Source organism: Urtica dioica, chromosome 8 (assembly GCF_054948205.1).
Source record: "Urtica dioica subsp. dioica isolate 48M chromosome 8, U.dioica_male_clone48M_v1_H2, whole genome shotgun sequence".
Classification (NCBI taxonomy): Eukaryota; Viridiplantae; Streptophyta; class Magnoliopsida; order Rosales; family Urticaceae; genus Urtica; species Urtica dioica.
This window is the reverse complement of record NC_142763.1, coordinates 37,790,661-37,812,729: the sequence shown is the minus strand read 5'-3', so window position 1 is coordinate 37,812,729 and position 22,069 is coordinate 37,790,661. Positions and strand designations below refer to the sequence as shown.

At 37.8% G+C, this 22,069-nt stretch overlaps 2 protein-coding genes across 4 annotated transcripts; one reads left to right on the top strand and one right to left on the bottom strand.

The window, feature by feature from the left end:
- Nucleotides 1-111: 111 nt before the first annotated feature.
- Nucleotides 112-1,629, bottom strand: LOC149389654 (uncharacterized). The gene has a single exon (XM_089622689.1). It carries the CDS (start codon nucleotides 1,627-1,629, stop codon nucleotides 112-114), a length of 1,518 nt encoding a protein of 505 aa, XP_089478815.1.
- Nucleotides 1,630-18,733: 17,104 nt separating this feature from the next.
- On the top strand, nucleotides 18,734-22,017 carry FIO1 (methyltransferase). Of its 3 annotated transcripts, none has more exons than XM_089621505.1 (8): nucleotides 18,734-19,043; nucleotides 19,650-19,858; nucleotides 19,942-20,290; nucleotides 20,401-20,608; nucleotides 20,896-21,003; nucleotides 21,111-21,263; nucleotides 21,400-21,463; nucleotides 21,734-22,017. In XM_089621505.1, exons 1-8 carry the CDS (start codon nucleotides 18,805-18,807, stop codon nucleotides 21,826-21,828), a joined length of 1,425 nt encoding a protein of 474 aa, XP_089477631.1. In that variant the 5' UTR covers nucleotides 18,734-18,804; the 3' UTR covers nucleotides 21,829-22,017. The 3 variants fall into 3 exon arrangements, with proteins under 3 accessions (XP_089477631.1, XP_089477633.1, XP_089477632.1); XM_089621507.1 differs by having other exon boundaries at nucleotides 18,912-19,043; nucleotides 19,618-19,858; XM_089621506.1 differs by lacking the exon at nucleotides 18,734-19,043 and adding an exon at nucleotides 19,417-19,527 and having other exon boundaries at nucleotides 19,618-19,858.
- The last annotated feature ends 52 nt before the right edge of the window (nucleotides 22,018-22,069 follow it).

Here is a 22,069-nt window from a genome sequence, read left to right as displayed (position 1 = left end):
TCCTTCACATTTAGGAATAAGTACAATATGAGCGAAACTCACTTCATAATTCAGTCCTTTTCCTTCGAAAAACTCCTTGACAAATGAGCATAAGGACTCTCCCACAACATCTCAATATTTCTTGTAAAAGCATCCTTGGAGCCCATCCGGGCCCGGTGCTTTGAGACTCAGCATGTCCCAAACCGTCGCTTTAATCTCCTCATTTGAAGGAACACGCTCTAGCTCTTCATTATCTTCCTCATTCAACACCGGTTCAATAATGCCTTCTAGATTGTCCGGAGAACAAGGATTAGAAGAAGTAAAGAGTTCAAGAAACTTACTATTTAGGAGATCTCCGATGTGCCTTCTTGAGAAAAATCTTTGCCCATCTTCCTTGATCAAGCAACCGATGTAGTTTCGCTTCCTCCGAATCACCGTAGAAGTGTGGAAGAATCTCGTGTTTCCATCACCATGCTTGAGCAAAGACTCTCTCGACTTTTGCCTCCAAACTCTTTCTTCCTTTTCTCTAAGGGACGAAATTTCTTCAAGAATATCTTCTTCTCGGCGGATAAGACACGGGTTCGGTGCCAAATTTTGGATCTCCATGAGCTCTTTATCGAGAGTCTTGATCTTCTCCTTGACACTCCCCCATTCTATCGCCTGCCATCTTTGGAGCTTCTTCCCCACTTCTTTGCACCTCTTTAGAAGGGTAGGCCCTCCTAACAATAAGTCCGGGGGTCTCCAACAATCTTCGACGATCTCTCGAAACTTAGGATGGTCCGCCCAAGCTTCATAGAACCGAAAAGGCTTGCTTCCTCTAGCGTCTTCCAAGAAACAATCTAGAAGAATTGGATTATGATCGGATCCAATAGCTGGAAGGACCCTAACTCCAGCTTTGGGGAACCTAAACAACCACTCCGAATTTGCAATAGCTCTATCCAACCTTTCTCTAATACGGTATCTCGCAGCTCTTCTATTAGACCAAGTGAAATGACTTTCTTTCGAATGGATCTCGAGACCACCGGAAGAAAAAAAAAAGTGTCTCAACAAATTTCTGTTCGCCCAAGTCACCGGGACTCCTCCTTGCTTGTCTCTAGGCTCAAGAATAACATTTAAGTCTCCAATCAATAACCAAGGTCTTCCAAACTTTCCGACCATTGCGGGTAAGGAATCCAAAAATCTCGCTTTATCCCTCGCATACGGAGGACCAAAAATCCCGAAAAGGTCCCAATCTCTACACCTATCCTTGCCCCGAACAACCGCCCAAATCATATTTCTAGTCATCTTCCATATATCTATCTCCAAGCCCCTACGCCACCAAATACATAACCCACCGGCTAACCCATTCGCCGAAAAAGCCTCTCCTCCCCAAAAACCAAAACTCCTATGTAAATCTTGCATTCTACCGTAACTCATCTTAGTTTCAAACAAAACTAAGATGTCCGGGTTACTTTCCCTCACGAGCCCCCGGAGAGTGTCGTGGGCCAAGACCCGATTAAGGCCTCGGCAATTCCATGATAAGACTAACATTGGGGGGGTGGGGGCTTGTGATGACCCGCCTCCTCGGTCTTGAAGCTTGTAGCATTGACTTTCTTCTCGGTCTTTTTCATGTCTCCTCCTCTCTTGTGCTTTCCAGCATTCCTCCTCCATTTTTTATGAATCTGGACGTCCGAGGGACTAGCCTCCCCATTGTAATTACCCGGGTGAAAAGCTAACTTGAAGTTCGCTGCCAGTTTTTCCAAGTCCTCCAAACATTGTTCTTCAGCATCCCCATGCATTTCGCCATGCACGTACCCTTCATTCTACCTCTTATTTTCACTTACTAGGGCCTGATCCTCCAGTCTATGCTTTGTTCCCGAGCCCAGTCCAAACTGAGGTGAGGCTAAAAAAATCCAGGTACTCAATCTCCTTCTGTGAGATCCCTTCTATTGCATCCTCTTCAGCATCAATCGGCCCTTTAAAAAGGCCCACTGAACTCCCTTTCCTTTTCCTATCCTGTTCTGGATTGTCTTGTTGGGCTTTTTCTTCTACCGGCCCACTTCTTACACCTTTCACTGTTGACTTCCTGTCCTGCTTTCCTTTTACCCCAACGTATATAATCTCTAATTCCCTGCCAGCGGCCCCACCTTCTTCCCCCTTGTCAGAAGTATTAATATTATATTCCTTAAAACCCTCAAACACAGCTTTCTTTCCTTTCTCATCAGTATCAAACCTTCCCTTGTTACTCCCCACCTTACTGCCAGCCGAGGACCTGTCTCCATCCACACAGAGTTTTCCTAAAATATGATTGACAAGAATTCCAGGATTTTCGCCTGTCCTGACAGCTGTATGGTTGACCATGCTCATCTCTTCCCCCGATGTCTGCTTCAACTTTGGCGGAGACAACCAAAGTCTTATCTTCTCCGGTGGGACTTTCCGGCGATTTTCTGGGTCATCTAGCCAGACCGTGGCCTCTGGGAATTTTCCTTTCCGAATCAACGCTTCGATCCCGGAGTATGCGGATTTTATCGGTGCTTCTTCGTGGAGCCAGACACCAAACATCCTTACCTCCGGCGAGTGCGGCACCAACACTTTAACCCAGGTGGTTCTACTGCAAAAATCTTTCTCATGGCCCAATTTTCCGCATTTGAAGCATATTCTACCCAAGTTTTCGTATTTGCAGTAAATCCAAAGCGGTTGCAAATTCTCTCAGTCCAAGAAGAATCTAGACAAGAAGGCTTTATCTATCTTCATCTCGATACGCATTTTCAGATCATTCCCTGGACGCCCCGAGAATCCCAAGAACTTTCCCAGAAATGGCGCTAATTCTCGAGCACTCCTGATATTTAAATACCCCGGAGGCAGACCACCCATTCTGACCCAGAATGGAGAAGATGTAAAATCCAGTTCCTCTTCCGTAAGGTTCGCCGGCCATCTCTTGAGGATCAGTTGAAAACCTTTTATCGTCCATGGTCTCCCTCCCATAACCTTCATCACGTCACCGCAGTCTTCAAATCGAAACTGGAATAACCCTGGTTTAATTTCTTTGACTGTCCAGGGTTTCTTACATCTCCAGACACCATTAAAGACTTCTTTGACTCTTCGTGTCCCGAAATACACATCCGAGATGATCTTCCCTCCCAGGAACTGACTTTCCATAATCTCCCCATCAGCATCAGTTCTTTCCGAAATCACCAAATTCTTAGCAAGGAAAGAAGTAGTTTCACAAATCTCGTCCACCTCCTCTGCCATAGAAAAAGAAAAAAAAAACAAAACCTGCCCTTGTGTTTCCCCTCTCCAAACTCACCGATACCAGAGCTCCCTCACTAAACTCTCACTGTTTCCCTGAAACCCCTCACTAATTCCCTCAGCTCAGAACAAACAACACCGTTGCAAAGGCCCTTAGACTTCTCAAAGTCCTTTAGACTTTAGAAACTCAAAAGAGCACTTGTACGGAGAGAAACTAAAAAAAGAGCACTTGTACAACTATTAACCTCTTTGTCTGTGCTTCTAACCTAGTCATCATTACTTTTAAATAGCCTTCATCTTGATAAGATTGACGACCACCTCGCAATTCGATTACACCACCACTCTCGAGAGCCCACCAGTAATAGCCGCCTTTAAAATTATGGAAAATACCTCAAAACCCGCATTTATATCCCATCACTAAGAATTACTGCTTTGGCAGTTGGCACTCACGGCCGCTGCATCCGAGAGTTGAGATTAGGGCTGTGCGCAGTTCGGTCCGGTCCAAAACTGACCAAAAAATCAGATCGGACCGCTCAAAACGGTCCAAAAAAATCCTAACGGGACCGGACCAAAAAACTGTAAAAACCGGATCGGACCGAACCGTGCACAGCCCTAATTGGTGAAATTTCACGAATAATATAATAAAGTTTATTCGGCATATCACGGATAAAAGAGACCTAGCAGAAATTTTATGAATAGAAGGTCTCTACTCAAAAGGAATGAGTAGAAGACGCGTAAGTGAAATTTCAAGAATAAAACAATAAAGTCTATTCGGCGATCTCTATTCGGCATATCACGGATAAAAGAGACCTATCAGAAATTTCATGAATAGAAAATCTCTATTAAAAAAGAATAAGTAGGAGGCGCGTAAGTGAAATTTCACAAATAAGATAATAAAGTCTATTTGGCGGTCTTTATTTGACATATCACAGATAAAAGAGACCTAACAATAATTTTATGAATAAAAAGTCTCTACTAAAAAAGAATGAGTCGAAGAGTCTTGGATAAAAACACTGATAAGTTAATAAAAATCAAAATATATATACCCTGACTCAAGTCTGGAAACAATTAAAAGTTTTTTAGTAAAACTACCGGGATCATACCCAAAGGACACCGAAGAAATAAACATAAAATAAGTTTATCATTTTTTTATTATAAAACACTAAGAAACTGGAAGACACCGAAAATGTACAGCATTGATTGATCGGACCTCCATGAAAACCAGAACGGATCTTCTTTTTATCCTCTGGCTATATCTCAGACTTTAAGGTGTGTTATAAGGGAAAAATATCACCGACCAAGTGATAGACCGAATAGGTGATATACCGACCAAGTGATATACCGAACAACCAAATATATACCGAATAGTCAACTATATGCCGAACAAATATGTCGTAACAACTTTGAATGAGAAACGAACATGATCATAAGTTAATGTCTGATAACCCCTGAACTATACCGAGAAGAGTAGAGAAGTTAGCAGTTACTAAAAGACTAGTCAAAATAGAATGTTTACAATGGCTACGTATATGTTAGATAACCGCCAATTGGCCACAAAAGCCAAAATAGTTATCAAAATAACTTTCACACACATTAAATGAAGAGTTATCAGTATAACTGTCAGAACGCGGGTCTGATCAAACCACGTTATAGAGAATGCAAGCACTATATAAGGACATCAAGAAGGTGGAAAAAAGGGATCTGATTTTTTTGACACCCGCTATGCTTCTCAGCTATCATCAGCATTCTCAATATTTATTTCTTATTCTCCTTGTAACTATATTCGTTTATCATATGGATAATCCTGGCTAAATCTTCATGTAGTCAGCATAAACTGTTCGGTGTATGTGGGTTTTCGTTGAGACAAATATCGTATCTATTTTCTGACATCAACAAATATATTATTTTTATAAGAAAAATAATATATATATATATATATATTGATAAACTTTTGAATATTTCTATATAGATCTTGTTTAATAGTCATCAATATACACGTCGGTCATCATCAGTAAATCAGTAAATTTTGATTGATAAAATTGATATCATTATATCAAGAAAGTATGAAATACTTTGATTGATAAAATTGATATCAATATATCAAGAAAGTATGAAATGCTCGTTGGTAGCTTATATCTGAATAAAATAAAAGTATCAATAGATAGCAAATACTTTCAGTATTCCTATCTTTCTTCGTACGTATATTTGTTTTATTTGTCTCTTATATGCAAATATCGTCCAACGTAATGATGCACTTTGGTGTCTAATTGATTAAAAAAACGTTCAACACATTAATTATTGTGTTAGAGATTGAATTCGATTTGGATGTGAATCGAATTCTTTGTCCTCATCGTATCACACCACTTTATGAACCAAACTGTTCAAAAAATAGAACCACACATAGAAATCATTGAATAGTTCTTCAAACTTAATAGATTAAAATAAGAATCAAAGTGTTTTTTTTTTTTAAATAGCTAATTTTAAAATGTTTTTGTTGAAGTTTAGAGAGAGAGAGAGTCGAATCTGGAGAGAAGATAAAGAAAGAGAGAATCGGAGAAGAGAAAGAGTGTTCCGAGACTTTGAATATTTCTTATATTTGATATTAATTTGTATCACATATTTATACATATGGTGGGTACAAGAGAGAGTGTAATAAATACATGTGTAATAACTACTTCTAGGAAAAAGAGAATAATAAATATACACAGAGAACAAGACATAGGAAATAACATGAGAAATAAATGCGACAATTTCCCATGTGGAATGAGTTCCAAGGAGAGGACTTCTGAGGCAAGCTTGTCAGCGGAAGGGCGAGCTGGCGAGCTCGACGCGGAAGGGCGAGCTGACGAGCTCGACGCGGAAGGGCGAGCTGACGAGCTCGACGCGGAAGGGCGAGCTGACGAGCTCGATTTCAACACTCCCCCTCAAGCTTGACTGTATATGTTGAGGAGGTCAAACTTGCTACATAGCTCGGAAAAGGTTGCTCGCGGAAGAGCTTTGGTGAGAATGTCGGCGAGCTGATGACCTGACGGAACGTATTCCATATCGATTATTTTTTCTTCAATCTTTTCACTGATGAAGTATCGGTCGATCTCGATATGTTTTGTTCTGTCATGATGGACTGGATTTTTGGCTATGCTGAGAGCAGCTTGATTATCGCAAAAGAGCTTGAATGGACCTTCGATGATGATCTTGAGGTCGTCGAGAACTCTCTTCAGCCAGATGCCTTCACATACTCCGCTTGCTAAGGACCTGAGCTCGGCTTTAGCACTACTTCTTGAGACAACGGACTACTTCTTGCTTCTCCAGGTAACAAGATTTCCCCAGACGTATGTGCACATGCCTGATGTTGATCGTCTGTCTGGAACATATCCGGCCCAGTCTGCATCTGTGAATACTTCGACACCTCGACTTCGTCTTTTCTTGAAGGAGAGACCAGTCCCTGGGGCAGATTTGAGGTATTGGAGAATCCTCATGACTGTGTCCATGTGAGTTTCTGAGGGATTACTCATGAATCGACTTACCATACTCACTGCGAATCCAATATATGGTCTCGTGTGAGTTAGGTAGATGAGTTTTCCTACGAGCTGCTGAAATCTTTCTTTGTCGGTGGCGGCCTCGTTGGTGCGAGCTAGAAGTTTCACATTGGCATCCATCGGAGTGTCAACTGGTTTGCAGCCAAGCATGCCAGTTTCTTTGAGGAGGTCCAATGTGTACTTGCGCTGGGAAACAGAGATGCCCTTTTCTGATCGAGCTACCTCCATGCCGAGGAAGTATCGTAGGCTGCCGAGGTCCTTGACTTCAAACTCAGATGACAAAGTTTGCTTCAGCCTCCTGATCTCTTCCAGGTCGTCTCCGGTGATGACTATATCGTCCACATACACACTAAGAATGGTGTGCTTGCCTTGTGTGGAGATTTTTTAGAAGAGTGTTGGATCTGCTTGACTCTGCTCGTAGTCACAACGTTTGAGCACGTTGGTGAATTTTCCGAACCATGCTCGAGGGGACTGTTTTAGTCCATATAGTGACTTCTTGAGTTTGCAGACTTTGTTGGCTCCTTGATCTTTGTCAAATCCTGGTGGGAGTTGCATGTAGACTTCCTCTTCCAGTTCGCCATTTAGAAAAGCATTCTTTACATCGAGCTGGATGAGGGGCCAATCTAAGTTGGCTGCTAGTGAAAAGAGGATTCTGATGGTATTGAACTTTGCAACTGGAGGGAATGTTTCTTGATAGTCAATTGCATACGCCTGCGTGTACCCTTTTGCGACAAGTCGGGCTTCGTATCTCTTCACTGTCCCATCTGGATTGTGTTTGATGGTGAAGAGCCATCTACATCCAACAGTTCGCTTGCCTGGTGGAAGCTTGACGATATCCCACGTATCATTCTTTTCGAGGGCTTGGATCTCAGCATGACTTGCGTCTCGCCACTCGGGACTTTGAAGGGCTTCCTCGATGGAGTTCGGCACTTTTCCTTCATCTAACTTCGCCACATAGGCTTGGTAGCCCGTAGATAAGTTCCCATAGTACACGTAATCCTCCATCCTGTATTGACCACACGACCGAGCAGGTTTTCTTACTGCAATGGGTAAGTCTGGAGATTCGATGTTACCTTGTTCAATAGTGTCGTGGTTCACGTTCGGAGAGACATCTTGGTCACGAGCTTGTACCGGACTCTGGGTGATATTCGGTTCGCATGGAGAGGGTTCAGAGGCTTGCGAGCTGGGAATTTCTTGAACAGGTGAGGTCGGCGAGCTAGGAATTTCTGGAACATGTGAGGTCGGATTTTGAGGCGAGCTGGGCGAGCTGGGAATTTCTGGAACAGGTGAGGTCGGATTTTGAGGCGAGCTGAATTCTGGGTTTATGATGAGCCAATTTGGGAAGTCATTTTCGTCATTCTCCCCCTGACGAGCTGAATTGGCGAAGTAAGGACTGAACTCATGAAAAGATACATCCATTGAGACTATGAATTTTCGTGATCGGGGTTCATAGCATTTGTAGCCTTTCTAGGTTACTGAATAGCCAAGGAAGATGCATTTGAGCGATTTTGGTTCAAGTTTACCTTGGCCATAAGAATGGGTGAAGACTGAACAGCCGAACACTTTCGCAGGTAGGGTTGAGATGAGTCGACAGTGAGGGTATGTCTCTAGAAGGACTTGAGATGGGATTTTATAGCCAAGGACACGAGATGGCATTCTGTTTATGAGGTAGGTGGCTGTGAGGACAGCTTCTCCCCAAAAATGAGATGGGACGTTTGAGGAGAACATGATGGCTCGGGCGACCTCGAGAATGTGTCGATTTTTCCGCTCGGCTACCCCATTTTGTTGCGGGGTATGAACGCACGAGCTGGAGTGAATTATGCCATGTGATTTGAAGAAATCGCCGAGCTCAGAATTAAAGTAATCTCGAGCGTTGTCAATGTGGATAATTTGAATGGATGTGTCGAACTGTGTTTGGATCGTTTTGTGAAAGGTTTTGAATAGATTGGATGTTTCAGATTTTTGTTTCATCATGTATATCCAACTGAGTCTAGTGTGGTCGTCAACAAAGAGAAGGAACCATCGAACTCCAGTGATATTGGGAACTTTTGAGGGCCCCCATATATCACTGTGAATTGTGGCAAAAGGACGAGATGGTTTGTACGAGGTGGGGTGATACGAGCTTCGAGAATGTTTGGCGAACTCACACATGTCACATTGAATGGAATTGATATTTTTATTGATAAACAAAGACGGAAACATTCTTTTGAGATACATGAAATTTGGATGCCCTAGTCTAAGGTGATTGAGCATGATCTCTTTGTACTGGGGTGAATGACGGGCTGATCTGGCTTGATGACATAGAGTCCGGTACTCAGCTCGGCATTACCAATCTGTCTCCCCGTGACCTGTTCCTGAAACACACATGAAATTCCATCAAAAACAGTTCGGCACTTAGAGTCTTGGTTGATCTTATGCACAGATAAGAGATTGCATTGTAGTTGAGGCACAAAGAACACCGAGTCTAGCCTCATGGACTTCGTCAAGACAACGGTGCCAATACCAGTGACTTGAGTTTTGGTTCCGTTGGCGATGGTGACTGATATGCTTTTATTACAAGCGGAGTAAGTTGTGAATAGACTTCGATTACCAGTCATGTGATCAGTGGCACCGGAGTTGACAATCCATGCTGTGGGATTCTCTGAGCTTACATTGAGGGCTCTAGGAGAGTTACCTAGAGGGCCAATGCCCGAGTGTTCTCCACTGAGTTGGACTTGTTGAAGAAGCTTCTGGAGAATAACGAGCTGGTCGTTGCTGAAGGGAGAGGAGTCTGAGGTCGAGGTCGAGGCAGCGGACGAGGTGGATACTAAGTTTCCGACTGAGTTAGGATCCTTAGTATCTTGGGTTGACTTCGAGCTCGGTGGTTTCCCATGCAGCTTCCAGCAGGTTTCTCGGATTTGTCCAGGTCGTCTGCAATGATCGCAGTAGGGGCGAGGTTTGCGAGGTTTCTCTGTTGAGACGCGGGCTGCAAGAACTTCGTCTCCATGTGTGGTGAGGGCGGACGAGTCTGAGGATGAGCCCGGGAGTGATGAGCTCGATTTGATAACTCCCAGCATGAGTTTCCTCATGCTTTCCTCGTGTCTGACCGCGGAGAAGGCTTCACGGAGAGATGGTAGTGGTTTTGTACTAAGTATCCAACCTTTGACCTCATCAAGGTCTTGGTTGAGGCCGGATAGTAGTTTAAACACACGTTTGGTCTCCACTATCCTGCGGTAGATTTTTGAGTCTTCGGAGCTGGTCCACTGGTGCTGTTCGTAGAGGTCGATCTTCTGCCATAGATGTGTGAGCGAGCTGAAGAACTGAGTAACAGACATCTCTCCTTGACGTAGGTCGTGGAGAGTGTTCTCAGTTTCAAACAGCTCGGACATATCTTCTGAGTTGGAGAAGATTTCTCTAGCTGCTTGCCAGATTTCTGCTGCCATTCGGTAAAGGAGGAAGGTTTCTCCGATTTCGGGGAGCATAGAGTTTATGAGCCAGGACATCACCATGCTGTTTTCGGCCTTCCAACTCTTGAATGTCGGATCTTCGATCACAGGAGATGTGGCCACGCCTGTGAGGTAGTCATCTTTACCTCGTCCCGATATGAACATGAGCACATATTGGGACCACTGTAGGAAGTTGTGTCCATTGAGTTTATGGCTCGTGATATGTTGGGAGAAGGATTCAGATTGCGACTGAGTGGGCGTGGTCTGAGTGGTGTTCATGGTGGTTGATTTTCCCGGCTCTGATACCATGTTGATGTTTAGAGAGAGAGAGAGTCGAATCTGGAGAGAAAATAAAGAAAGAGAGAATCGGAGAAGAGAGAGAGTGTTCCGAGACTTTGAATATTTCTTATATTTGATATTAATTTGTATCACCTATTTATACATATGGTGGGTACAAGAGAGAGTGTAATAAATACATGTGTAATAACTACTTCTAGGAAAAAGAGAATAATAAATATACACAGAGAACAAGACATAGGAAATAACATGAGAAATAAATGCGACAATTTCCCATGTGGAATGAGTTCCAAGGAGAGGAATTCTGAGGCAAGCTTGTCAGCGGAAGGGCGAGCTGGCGAGCTCGACGCGGAAGGGCGAGCTGACGAGCTCGATTTCAACAGTTTTAGCAAATTAGCAGAGGTTTAAAATATTTATATCTTACACTTGATATTTACAACTTTTGTTTTGCTTTAGATGCTTCGTTATTTTAGACATATCTTTGTTGTTTTACGAATATATTCATCTCGTTTGACTATTTAACTTGAAACCTTAAATTATGGACTTTTGGTAAGTTTTTTTTTCCCAACATTAATTTTTCTTTTTGTTGCAATTTTTCCGCCGTATCTCTTTCTGCCATCTATTTATTAAGAGCGAAAGTGAAAAAACCAAAGGAAAATAAAAATATAAGGAAAAATAAAATGGAAAATCAAAATTTTAGATTGTGTTTTGAAGTCACCGAAAATATGAGAGAAAATTAAGAGAAAATTAAGAGAAAAGTAAATAAAGATACATACAGACATGATCCTCACATAAATAAATTTAGAGAGTTTCTCATTTTTTATCCAATTTTTCCGAAAAAAATAAAATAAAATTCTCGCTTTACTTATACATTTTTCCTTCTATTTTCTGTTGTGATTTTCTTTCCATTCTATCTTACCTGCATCCAAACATAAAAAATAAAATATGAGAGATTTTATGCTCTCTTTTATTTTTTGAATTCCAAACGGACGGTTGATGTTAATATCATACAACTAAATGACATTCTCTTCATGTTTCATTAAAACACAATTAACTGTCATTTGATGGTATGCCACATTCCAGGATAGAGATTGAAGAGCCAAAAAAAACCCCATCCTTGACCTTATCAAGATATCATCTCTCAAAAAAAAAAAAACTTATCCAGATATCTAAACAAAATCGTGAATGTGGCTTTCTATTCCCAATAAGTCATAATCTCACTTAATGATAGGCTTTCTATTCCCAATAAGTCATAATCTCACTTAATGATAGGCGATATCCTTTACGAGTTAGCTGGACGTTGAATAGTATTACAAGAAAGAAAAATGTCATCAACTGCGTAATTATTAAGGTGCTTCATGTTTTGGACACTTGTCATTCATTTCATAGACTGGGATCTGATGTCATATTTGTTTTAGAAGTCATTTCTTTTGTAGTCTTTTTTCGGTTTGATTTACTTCCGTAAAGATTGTTAGATTGGACCAAATAAGAATGTGCAGATCATGTTTTAAAAAATAATGTGCAGGGGTCATTGTTTTTTACGATTATGAATGGATTGAATATCAGCTGGTCGAAGATTGTTTCACCGTGCGCTAAAGCTGATTCATTCAAACACCAAGATGATGTAAAAATGAAAGATTTATTTATTGTTTTAAAAAATAAAAAAGATTTGATATCAGAAAGAAAATGATAGATAACTACATCTACATGGGTCTTGGCACCCTCGACTCAAAATAAAGCAAAAATGGATTATTCTACAAGTCTTAACTTCTCAATAATTTTTATTTTTATTTTTTATTTTTATCAAAATTAATAAGTTTATTGTATCCAAAAGTATGAGTATCCATTTTGTGTATTACCTTTTTAACTACTCTCTCTCAATTGATTTTTTGTTTGTTTTTTAGTCGTTGAATCCTCAAGACATTCACTTTCGTTCTCATAAAACCATTTGAATATATATATATATATATATATATATATATATATTTTTTTTTTTTTTTTTCATTTGAAGAATCTATAAATGTGTTTGAAGATTTATTGACATGGATGTCAATAAATCTTCAAAGATACTGAAAATTCATTGAAGATTATGAGTCTGTTGAAAACTTATTGACATTTAAAAAATTTATTGACAAAGATGTCAATAAATCTTCAAAGAAATTCCCGGAATCTTTGAAGATTTATTAACGTCAATGTCAATAAGTTGACAAAATGTCAATAAATCTCCAATTGAATTTCCAAATAAAAAATAAGTGTTGTTCATCTCCTTGAAGAGTTCGGTGAACACACACAGTAACAAGAGATTATTCCTATTTTATGACTTGTACAAAGATTTTAGACCAAAATCTACTAAACCCAAATAAACCCTAAACTATGACTACCTATTTTCATTAAATACAAAAATACCCTTACTTTTAATAACGTTTGATTTTCTTTCTTATTTAATTATTTGACTTTCTTTTTTTATTTTTGGATTAATGTGATGAGTTATTCACGTCCCTCTCTCTTCCTACGCATTTCATGTCTCTATGTCTTCTCTCACGTTTCACGTCTCTCTCTTTGCTTCAACTCAAGGAAATAAGGTTTGGGTTCAGCTCTCTTCCACTCTCTCTTTTCGTTTTTCAGTTTGTCTTTTCAGTTTAGGGTTAGAGATTTTCATGAAAAAAATTTGGTCCTATTAAAAGTGTAAAAGTCGTTGAATTTCTGTGGTTTTTTATTGTAAAAAACAAAGAAAAAACGATTCTCGGGATTCTGGAAAATTTTGAAAAGTTTCTGAAAATTTTTGGGTTTTCGTTGAAGATTTATTGACATTGATGTCAATAAATATGCATTTTTATTGACATTAATGTCAATAAATCTTCAACGAAAACCCATAAATTTTCAAAAAAATTTCAAAATTATACAGAATCCCGAGACTCGTTTTTTCTTTGTTTTTTAACTATAAAAACCATAGAAATTCTATGCGGAATCCATGGCGGGCTGTTCCGGCGGACACTTCGAGGTCGTCGCCGCCGGGATGGCCATGGGCTGCTCTCCGGCGGCCATGACCGTCGTTCCCAGGAGCTTCAGCGTCGGAGATTCCGATGACCGTCGTTCCGAGGAGATTCCTATGACCGGCGGACACTTCTTTGTAATGATGTTTGTTTTCATAATATAAACTAAATAATTGTTTTTGTTTTATTAATTAACTAATAAAAATAAACTAAATATGAAGGATAAATATGTAATTACTAATTTCATTAAGTCATAGTTTAGGATTTATTTGAGTTTAGTAGATTTTGGTCCAAAATCATGATACAAGTCATAGAATAGGTATAATCCCCAGTAACAAACAAGGGATCATTCTCGATGAAACTAAGAAGGTAAGATGTTGACATGTTTATGTTTTTCAATCGAAAAAGTGGGTTATTTTTTTTTTTTCCAAGTATTTGTTACCTTTTTTAAGATTTTGTTAAAAACAAGTGTTTCTTATTAGACAAACACAGAACTACATCAACAACGTCCAACATCTCAATAAACATCAATTCTTTTTCCGCAAACAAACAACTACCAATTTATAAAAATTATAAATCAGAATTTGTACTTCATCATCATTTATTTTTTAAACAAACAAACAAATTCAAGTTTCTGTAAAATAAAACACACATCACCAAATGCTCCACCAAATGTCAATTATTTTTTAACAAACAAACAAATACCGTTCTATATAATAATTTCAATTCTGATTAGTACTTCATCCCCATCTAGTTTTTAACAAACAAACAAAATCAATTGACAAACACAAATACAAAACATTAAAATTCAAAATAAAAATACAAAACAAAAATCCAAAACAGTTTTAGAAATTCTACCAAACTAAAATAAACGCAATTAAAACACTAGAAGATTCAGCAACGAGAGAGAGAGAGAGTGTAAATACTTTCGGATTATAATAAATTTATTAGATTTTAGTCCAAAATTATTGAAAATGTCATAGTCCAATGTTGTCCCCTCTTTTGAGTAAGGAGATTCCTATTTTTGGCATAAACCAACATAGAGCTTTCATATGTATTTGTGACTCTCTGCGACTGTCACTTGACAATGTGTTTTTTAATATAAAAATATTCTTAAAATAGCTAAGGAACCTAAGAGTGATCATCAGAAAACTAACGAAATTCAAACTAAAAAAATCAAAAGCATTTTAATTTGATTTTATGATTAAAAGAATCAAGGTTTAAAATATCGATACTGATACCCATACCGATGTTCTGATTATACGGATATATCGAGTATCGACGGATATATCGACAGATATTCTATAACAATTTTAATATCGACTACCGATTATATCGGTGATATATCGATTACCGATGGATATATCGACAAAAATCCTATAAAAATAGATATTATGTATATATAATTTAATGATACATATAACAATTATATTTTAAATATATATATCTATATATATATATATAACATATCTATATATATTTATATCTATAAATATACGTAATGAATGAATATATAACATTTATTTGAATTTTGAACCACTTGATTTTAACCTGAAGCAATGGAATGCAAAAAAAAAAAAAAAAAAAAAAAAAATCTTTGATATTATTTAGCTAACAAATAAAATTCACATTATTGTGAAATTAAAAAATTTAAAGAAATCACTCCATATAAACCTATGCGGTTCTATGAATTTTAATAGCAACAACGGGTCTTCATCGTCCCAAGAACTCAAGTTTAAATTTTGGGCCTGTTTAGAGCTATAAAAATAAGTATTTCAGGAATAACTTTTCGGTTTTGGCTGTTCTAGTAATTTTTTCTATAAAAACGGTATTTTGGGAATAAAACGATATTTAAGCTGTTATAGTAGTTTTTTTTACCGAACTTTCCATTCTTCCTTGATATTGTTGATATATCGGGATATATTGTCGGTATTTTGAACATTGAAAAGAATCAAGTGTCTAGTTTATAATACAATATACATATTAAATCTTATTTCTGAAACCTTATCGACTAATTGTTATTTTTTTCAAATTTCGTACTGTGTTTCCGTGCAACCATTCTCTGCCTTGAAGACTTCTTTCCAACCACCATCGTAGACCTTTTTTTCGATAGGTAAACTTATTTTTTTCTTCATGTTTTAATAGTTTTGCATTAAATTTGATTTCTCTTGTGTAATCATATTTATTATGAGAAATAATTCTCGAAAAGATACCCATTGGACATGTCTCAACAATGAATGACATGTATTCCTCAAAAACCTTAGCCGAGCTCTCTAAAAAAACAAGACTTGTGCTTTCAATCTTCGGCGTCGTCGCCTCTCTAGGGATAGAGAAACTCCAATGGTCTAGATCAATGGAGAACGAGTCCTCCACCTAGGGGAATGTACTTTTTATTTTGATTTTCTTCTTTATTGTCTATTTACTCTTTTAATTATGTTTCAATAATCCAGATATAATAGATATTGCTTTTGTACCGTCCGATATTTAATCAAAGTCGTTTTGTATTTTTCTTCATATCTGAATCTCAAATCTAAGATATGATTTTCTTCTTTGGGCATGTATCTTAGTCGGACAAGACTCCTAAAACTTCAATCTACAACAAACGAAGGCCGGCGTTTCCGCTCGTGAGTCGTATATTAATATGATAATGTCTGGTTACCTGCATAGACATGTAATCCACATATTAATTTAGGGTTATTAAGTTATATAGCCACACGGTTATAGTGAATTGAGATATAGCCCACCTTTCGATTATTTTTTGTAAATAGCCAAGTTAACTTATTAACAGATTAATAAAATACTTATTTAATCCAGCCAAACATGTAAAAAAGGTAGTTAATAGGCTGCCACGTATGCAAGTTGGCTATTTACAAAGTATTTACCAAAGGTTGGCTAATTTACAATTCATATAGTTTATGTGGTTTACGTAGCCAATTTTTTGATTAATTTATTGTATATTTTTAATTGTTTGTGATCCACTTTTCATCTTCTTCCTGTATAAATTTTTGAATTTTCGTTGCGATATTCTTGTAATCTTAATTTTTGGCTTTTATCAATATATTTATTTTAAGAGCCTTTTATAAATAAAAAAAAAAAGATACCCATTGAAAAAGAAATCCCTTTTTCTTGTGGCCTTTTTCTTGGGTTGAAATTTTGATGTGTATGGTGTTTACAAAGCTTATTCGTTGTTTTTTTTTTTTTTTTTTTTTTTTTTTTTTTTTTATAAAAAAAACTTAATCTAGTTTCGTTATTTGCATCATTATTTTCTTTTATTATTTATTTTATTTTATGTATAAAGGAATTTTATATTCTTATATATCAAAATTTGCATTTGTTGTTATAGTTTTTTTGAGTTTCAATATAGCTTCATTTCATTGTTTTTTTGTTCGAGGTTCTCACTCGGCATTCTTATTTTACAACATACTTTTTAATGACTATTCTTATACAATTTAAATAGTTCATATAATTATTTTTTTCTATTATGGTTTTAGTGAAGCCTCCCTCCGCTAAAAATTAAGCTTGTCACAAACATGTCGCTCTTCTGCCTTCGTTTGCGAGTGTCAAGTGAGTCGTCATTTGATATCACTTTTCCTAGTGTCAATTAAGCTTGATCCCAATCGTTGTTTTAGTCTTTTCCTTTACTACCGTTGTCGTTTATTTAGTATGTTGTTGTTTATAAGATTTATTATTCCGCCAAGCTGGCAATTCAGTCTACTCTGACTTTCGCACCGCATTTGAATCCTCTATCTATGAGGTTTGATCGTGCATTGGCGATCACATATACTTTCAACTATCAGAGCTCACATAATTGATGGAATTTTGTTTGGCATAGCTCCGATCCATGCTTAGATCGTTAAGTTGGTTGCAGATCCAGCTGAACCACCAATTCAACAACCAAATTCTAGATATTAGATTGGCTTTGCTACATCAATTTCTCATGAGTTGGTTGTTTGTGTCCATATTGGAATCTGTCTTGGATTACGTAAATCGATATAGAAGCTCATCAGAGGTCTGATTCACTCTTGATCGTCAATTCAACTACGTCCAATGCACGCTCTCTACAAAAAATATTTTCTCTCCAAACTATGAAGAAAGTTGCAATGTCAATTGGTGATATATTCTCAAGATGAAGAACATTGTAGATAATGACATTACCTCAGGTCAGATCATCAATTAACAAGCTAATTCTATATATTCTGGGTATCTTCTGACATGAAAATGAATATGTAATTATTAATCTCATATCTCGCCAAGGTGATTTGAACATATATGAAGTTCAATTTATGTTGCAATCTTAATGAATGAGACTTTAAGTACTGAATTTAACGACATGTTGAATCCTCGAGGCATGCTCACAAATATGTCTGCAAATGTCGTGTCTCAATAACTGTGGATGGAGATATGTATGAAATTGAGGCGATCGAACCATGATGCTTATCGAGGTCTTGGACGAGGAATCAAAGGTGGTTGAGGTAGGCCACTAAGTCAACTGTGAGGTGTTGCAAGAAAGTGCTATCATCGTTTCGATGTTCACTTGCAAGGTGTTGGTCCAAGTCAGTCTCAGCCTCCTCAAGTGAATCCAAGTATATGATAATCGATGCTTTGAAGATGCCTAATGTGCTCCACCACGTGTGCTAGTCCTACTATGATCCACCACATATACAACCCATGTAGTGCTATATCTCTTTTCCATATGCAGCATCAATATGTTGGGTTTATTAGTGCCCACAAGTAAAGATGGAAATTTCGTGCTCGAGTCGTAATTATGTCGTGTTAATCATATACTTGGATTCACTTGAGGAGATGAGAGAGAGAGATCGGGAGAGTGATGAGAGACAGAGATGAGAGAGAGAGAGAGAGAGAGAGAGAGAGAGAGAGAGAGAGAGAGAGAGAGAGAGTGATGAGAGAGAGAGAGATGAAATTAGGTATAATATAAGTTGGCACGTGTGAGTTAAAATGAATTGAAAACTCCACATGTGTGAAATAAGTTGGATTTAAATTTTTCATCAAATTTGTGAAGGAAAATGAAATCCATATTTTAGTTATATAATTTCAATAAAAAAAAAACTTTCCATCTTATTTTCCTCAATCCAAACAAGACAAAAAAAATGCAATGGATTCTCATTTTAATTTTCTTTGTATTTTTCGGGTTCTAAAGAGGCCTTAAAGTCTTAAAATTATAACTCGAACTTACATGATCCTTATATTTTTTTTAGGTAGTAGATTTTATTTTTGAATATGAGGCGTTGTTACGTAAATATTATTTTTTGGACACTAGAGCAACTTATAATTCTCATTCTAAAACCCCGACGAGGTACTTGCTAAGAGTTGGCCAAGGTTTTGGCTATGGCGGGTAACATGAGCAACATAAAAAAGAGAAAGAGAGAAGAAAGACCGACGATACACCCAAACAACAAATACTCCGACGAACCACCGGATTTCGCTCTCTTGGCCTCTCAATACCCTTCATTTGCCCATTTTGTCTTTATATCCATAGAAGGTCGACCCATTATCGATTGGACCGACTTCAACGCCACCAGAGAACTCACTCGAGTCTTGCTCCTTCACGACCACGGCGTCAAATGGTAATAATCAATCACATAACTCATGTCTAGCTTTGTAATTCTTGAAAAGGGGCTACTTAAATTTGTCAGAGTTCGCAACTAAATTATCTGATTTGTGGATCTTTTAATTTCTCTTTCTATTAGGGCTTGATCTTTTGTTGTTATTTGTTCTTTACCATTAAATGGAATCCGCAAATTTCAAAATTTGTACCAGCTAATTGGAAGTTTTCCGGAAAATGCGTTCCTAAACTTGCATATTTAAGTCATACCTTTAAAATTGAGAATATAGCTGTTGAATTGAGTGAATTAGACTCATAAATGTGATATAGCTGCAAAATCAGACGATTCAGTTTGTGAGTTATTTCACCCTCTTTTTGCAAAGTCTAATTAGCTTTTTGAATTTCTGTTTATAATCTGAGGGGAATCAGCAAAGTTCAAATCTGGAAAAAAAGTTTGAATGTCAAAGGAAATCGGTGTTCTTAGCCTATTGTATACATGTATATATGTAAGAACTTCGTAGAAAGTTATGTCTGACATCTCAGTTCAGTATTTTTTTTGTGTGTGTGCAACAAGTAAACTAAATAATTTGTCACAGATGGTTTTGTTCCTTGCATCAAAATTTCCCAGGTGGATTCCCGATGGACAGCTATGTCCCACGGTTCCAAACCGGTCGAATTACATCCATTGGATTGGAGATCTTCTCTCATCTAACATCATTCCGAAGATTGACCCAACTAGCGATAACAAAGTGAGAGGTTTCGATATAGGGACCGGCGCGAATTGCATATACCCTCTTCTCGGTTCATCTCTTTTGGGGTGGAGTTTCGTTGGCTCGGGTAAGTTTCGATAAAAGGGCTTTTGCGTCATTTATCTGATTCCAGCTCTCTGCTGCTTGCTTTCTCATTTTCTTTTTCTGCAGATGTGACCGATGAGGCTATAGAGTGGGCGGAAAGAAACGTCAAGGATAACCCGCAAGTTTCCGATTTAATTGAAGTGAGACGCGTTGAAGACGAGGCTGGTCCAGTTGGAGATTGCGATGCGGAGCGGGGGTATTATGGTCCATGTGTGCTTCTCGGAGTGGTGAGGGACGGTGAAACGTTTGACTTTTGCATGTGCAATCCTCCGTTTTTTGAGACCATGGAGGAAGCGGGTCTGAACCCGAAGACAGCGTGTGGTGGGACTCCTCGAGAAATGGTCTGCCCCGGCGGAGAAAAGTCCTTCGTATCTCGTATCATTGAAGATAGTGTCGTACTGAAGCAAACTTTCCGGTACATATGTAGAGTTTTCTTTTGTCCAAGACCTTGTAGTGCTGCTTTTTTTTTTTTTTTTTTTTTTTTTTAATATATATTTTATGATGGTACTTTCTTTTTAAGTGTAGGTGGTACACTTCAATGGTTGGAAGAAAAACAAACCTTAAGCCTCTAATATCAAAGCTATGGGAGGTTGGAGCTTCGGTGGTGAAAACTACTGAGTTTGTCCAAGGCCAAACGTCTCGCTGGGGATTGGCTTGGTCCTTTCTGCCTCCTTCCAGGAACATCAAGTTGCTTCGTGTTGCCGAGAAAACTAACTCGTCTTTCACGCTCGAGGTATGAAGATTTTTCATATGAACCTCGCTAGTATGAAAAGGCATCGCTTCCTTTAACTCACTCTCGCACCGTTTTTCATTTCTTTTTGTCCACATTGGTGACTAGCATATTAGCATTTATTCCAAATTCACACTTAAACTAACTACTATCTGCTCCCTCTAAGATCCTCAAACAATTTGCTCTCTTGTAGTATATTTCGTCCAAAAGGAATCGTGTGTATATGTGTTGAGAATTTAGTTTGTTACATTCAGTGGGGTATTTGAAGGTGTAAAACTTCTATTTCACAGGGCCTCCAACGTCAATACAACGCCTTGAATGTGTTGCAATCAATTGAGTCTTTTTTCGAGGCTAGCGGTGCTTCGTGCAACTCAAATACCTCCTCTTTCACAGTTGATGTATGGGCTCTCTTTATTTAGCTGAAGCTATTCATTGCCATTATTAGTTTTCATATTCCAGTATGCTCTGTGTGTAGCTCAATGTAATTTTTTTTTTTTATTGACAGGCTACTATTTCACAAAATAAATGCAATGCTATCCTTGAGAATGATAAATTACAATGCGAAAGAGCTGGTGTTTGTGGAGATACGAAAGAAGAAACCGCAAATTCAAGTTGTTTGAACGACGCACCCACAAACGACCTAAGTTTTCGAATTTCGGTTTGCCTATCTTCTCATTTTTCAACTAAGAATTTGACTTCTAATGTCCTGAGAAGTTTCATCAAAATTATTCTGAATACTTTTTTTTTTTTTTTTTTTTTTTTTTTTTTTTTTTTGGCTGTATCCATTTATGCAGGTCTATCAGCAAATTCCTGGCACACTTCTGGTGAAAATCTCACTAAAGCCTGGACAAGTTTCAGGTTTTACTTTCCTTTTGACTCCATTTATTTTCACTTTATTGGTTAATCTAAACATTGTATAATTTCATTTAACCGATTTCTCTACTTTCGTCCTTATCAATTTTCTTTGAAACGAGACACATCAAGAGGCCATGATAATCTTATTACTTGGCATAACTGCGAGGCAAATATCAATGAAAAAAAATGGTGTTCATTTTGTTGCATCTTACTTTCCAAGTCTTAATTGTGATAACGATTTTTGTTAATGTAAAGATGTTGTAAATCTTGCAGCCACTTTTCAGGGGATGGTGGATCGGTTGGAAGAAGTTTTGAAACAAAAAATTTGTCGAGAAAAATCCTCTGTATATCGTACCCGCTTTAAATAGTTTAGCTGGATTTGGATTTCTTATTGGTTTGAACATTCTGAGGCTTTTTGCAAACTTGATTTGATTTTATTTATTTTGAGAACTTATAACTTTTGCTGAGAAATATTGCAGTCTGGACTCTGGAGATACTTGTGCATCAGTATGACTGTTCTTTTGAATTTTGATTTATTCTTATTTGATTCTGTTTTAGATGTGGTCCACTATTTTTTATAAATCCTACCCAAACCTCTTATTCCAATAA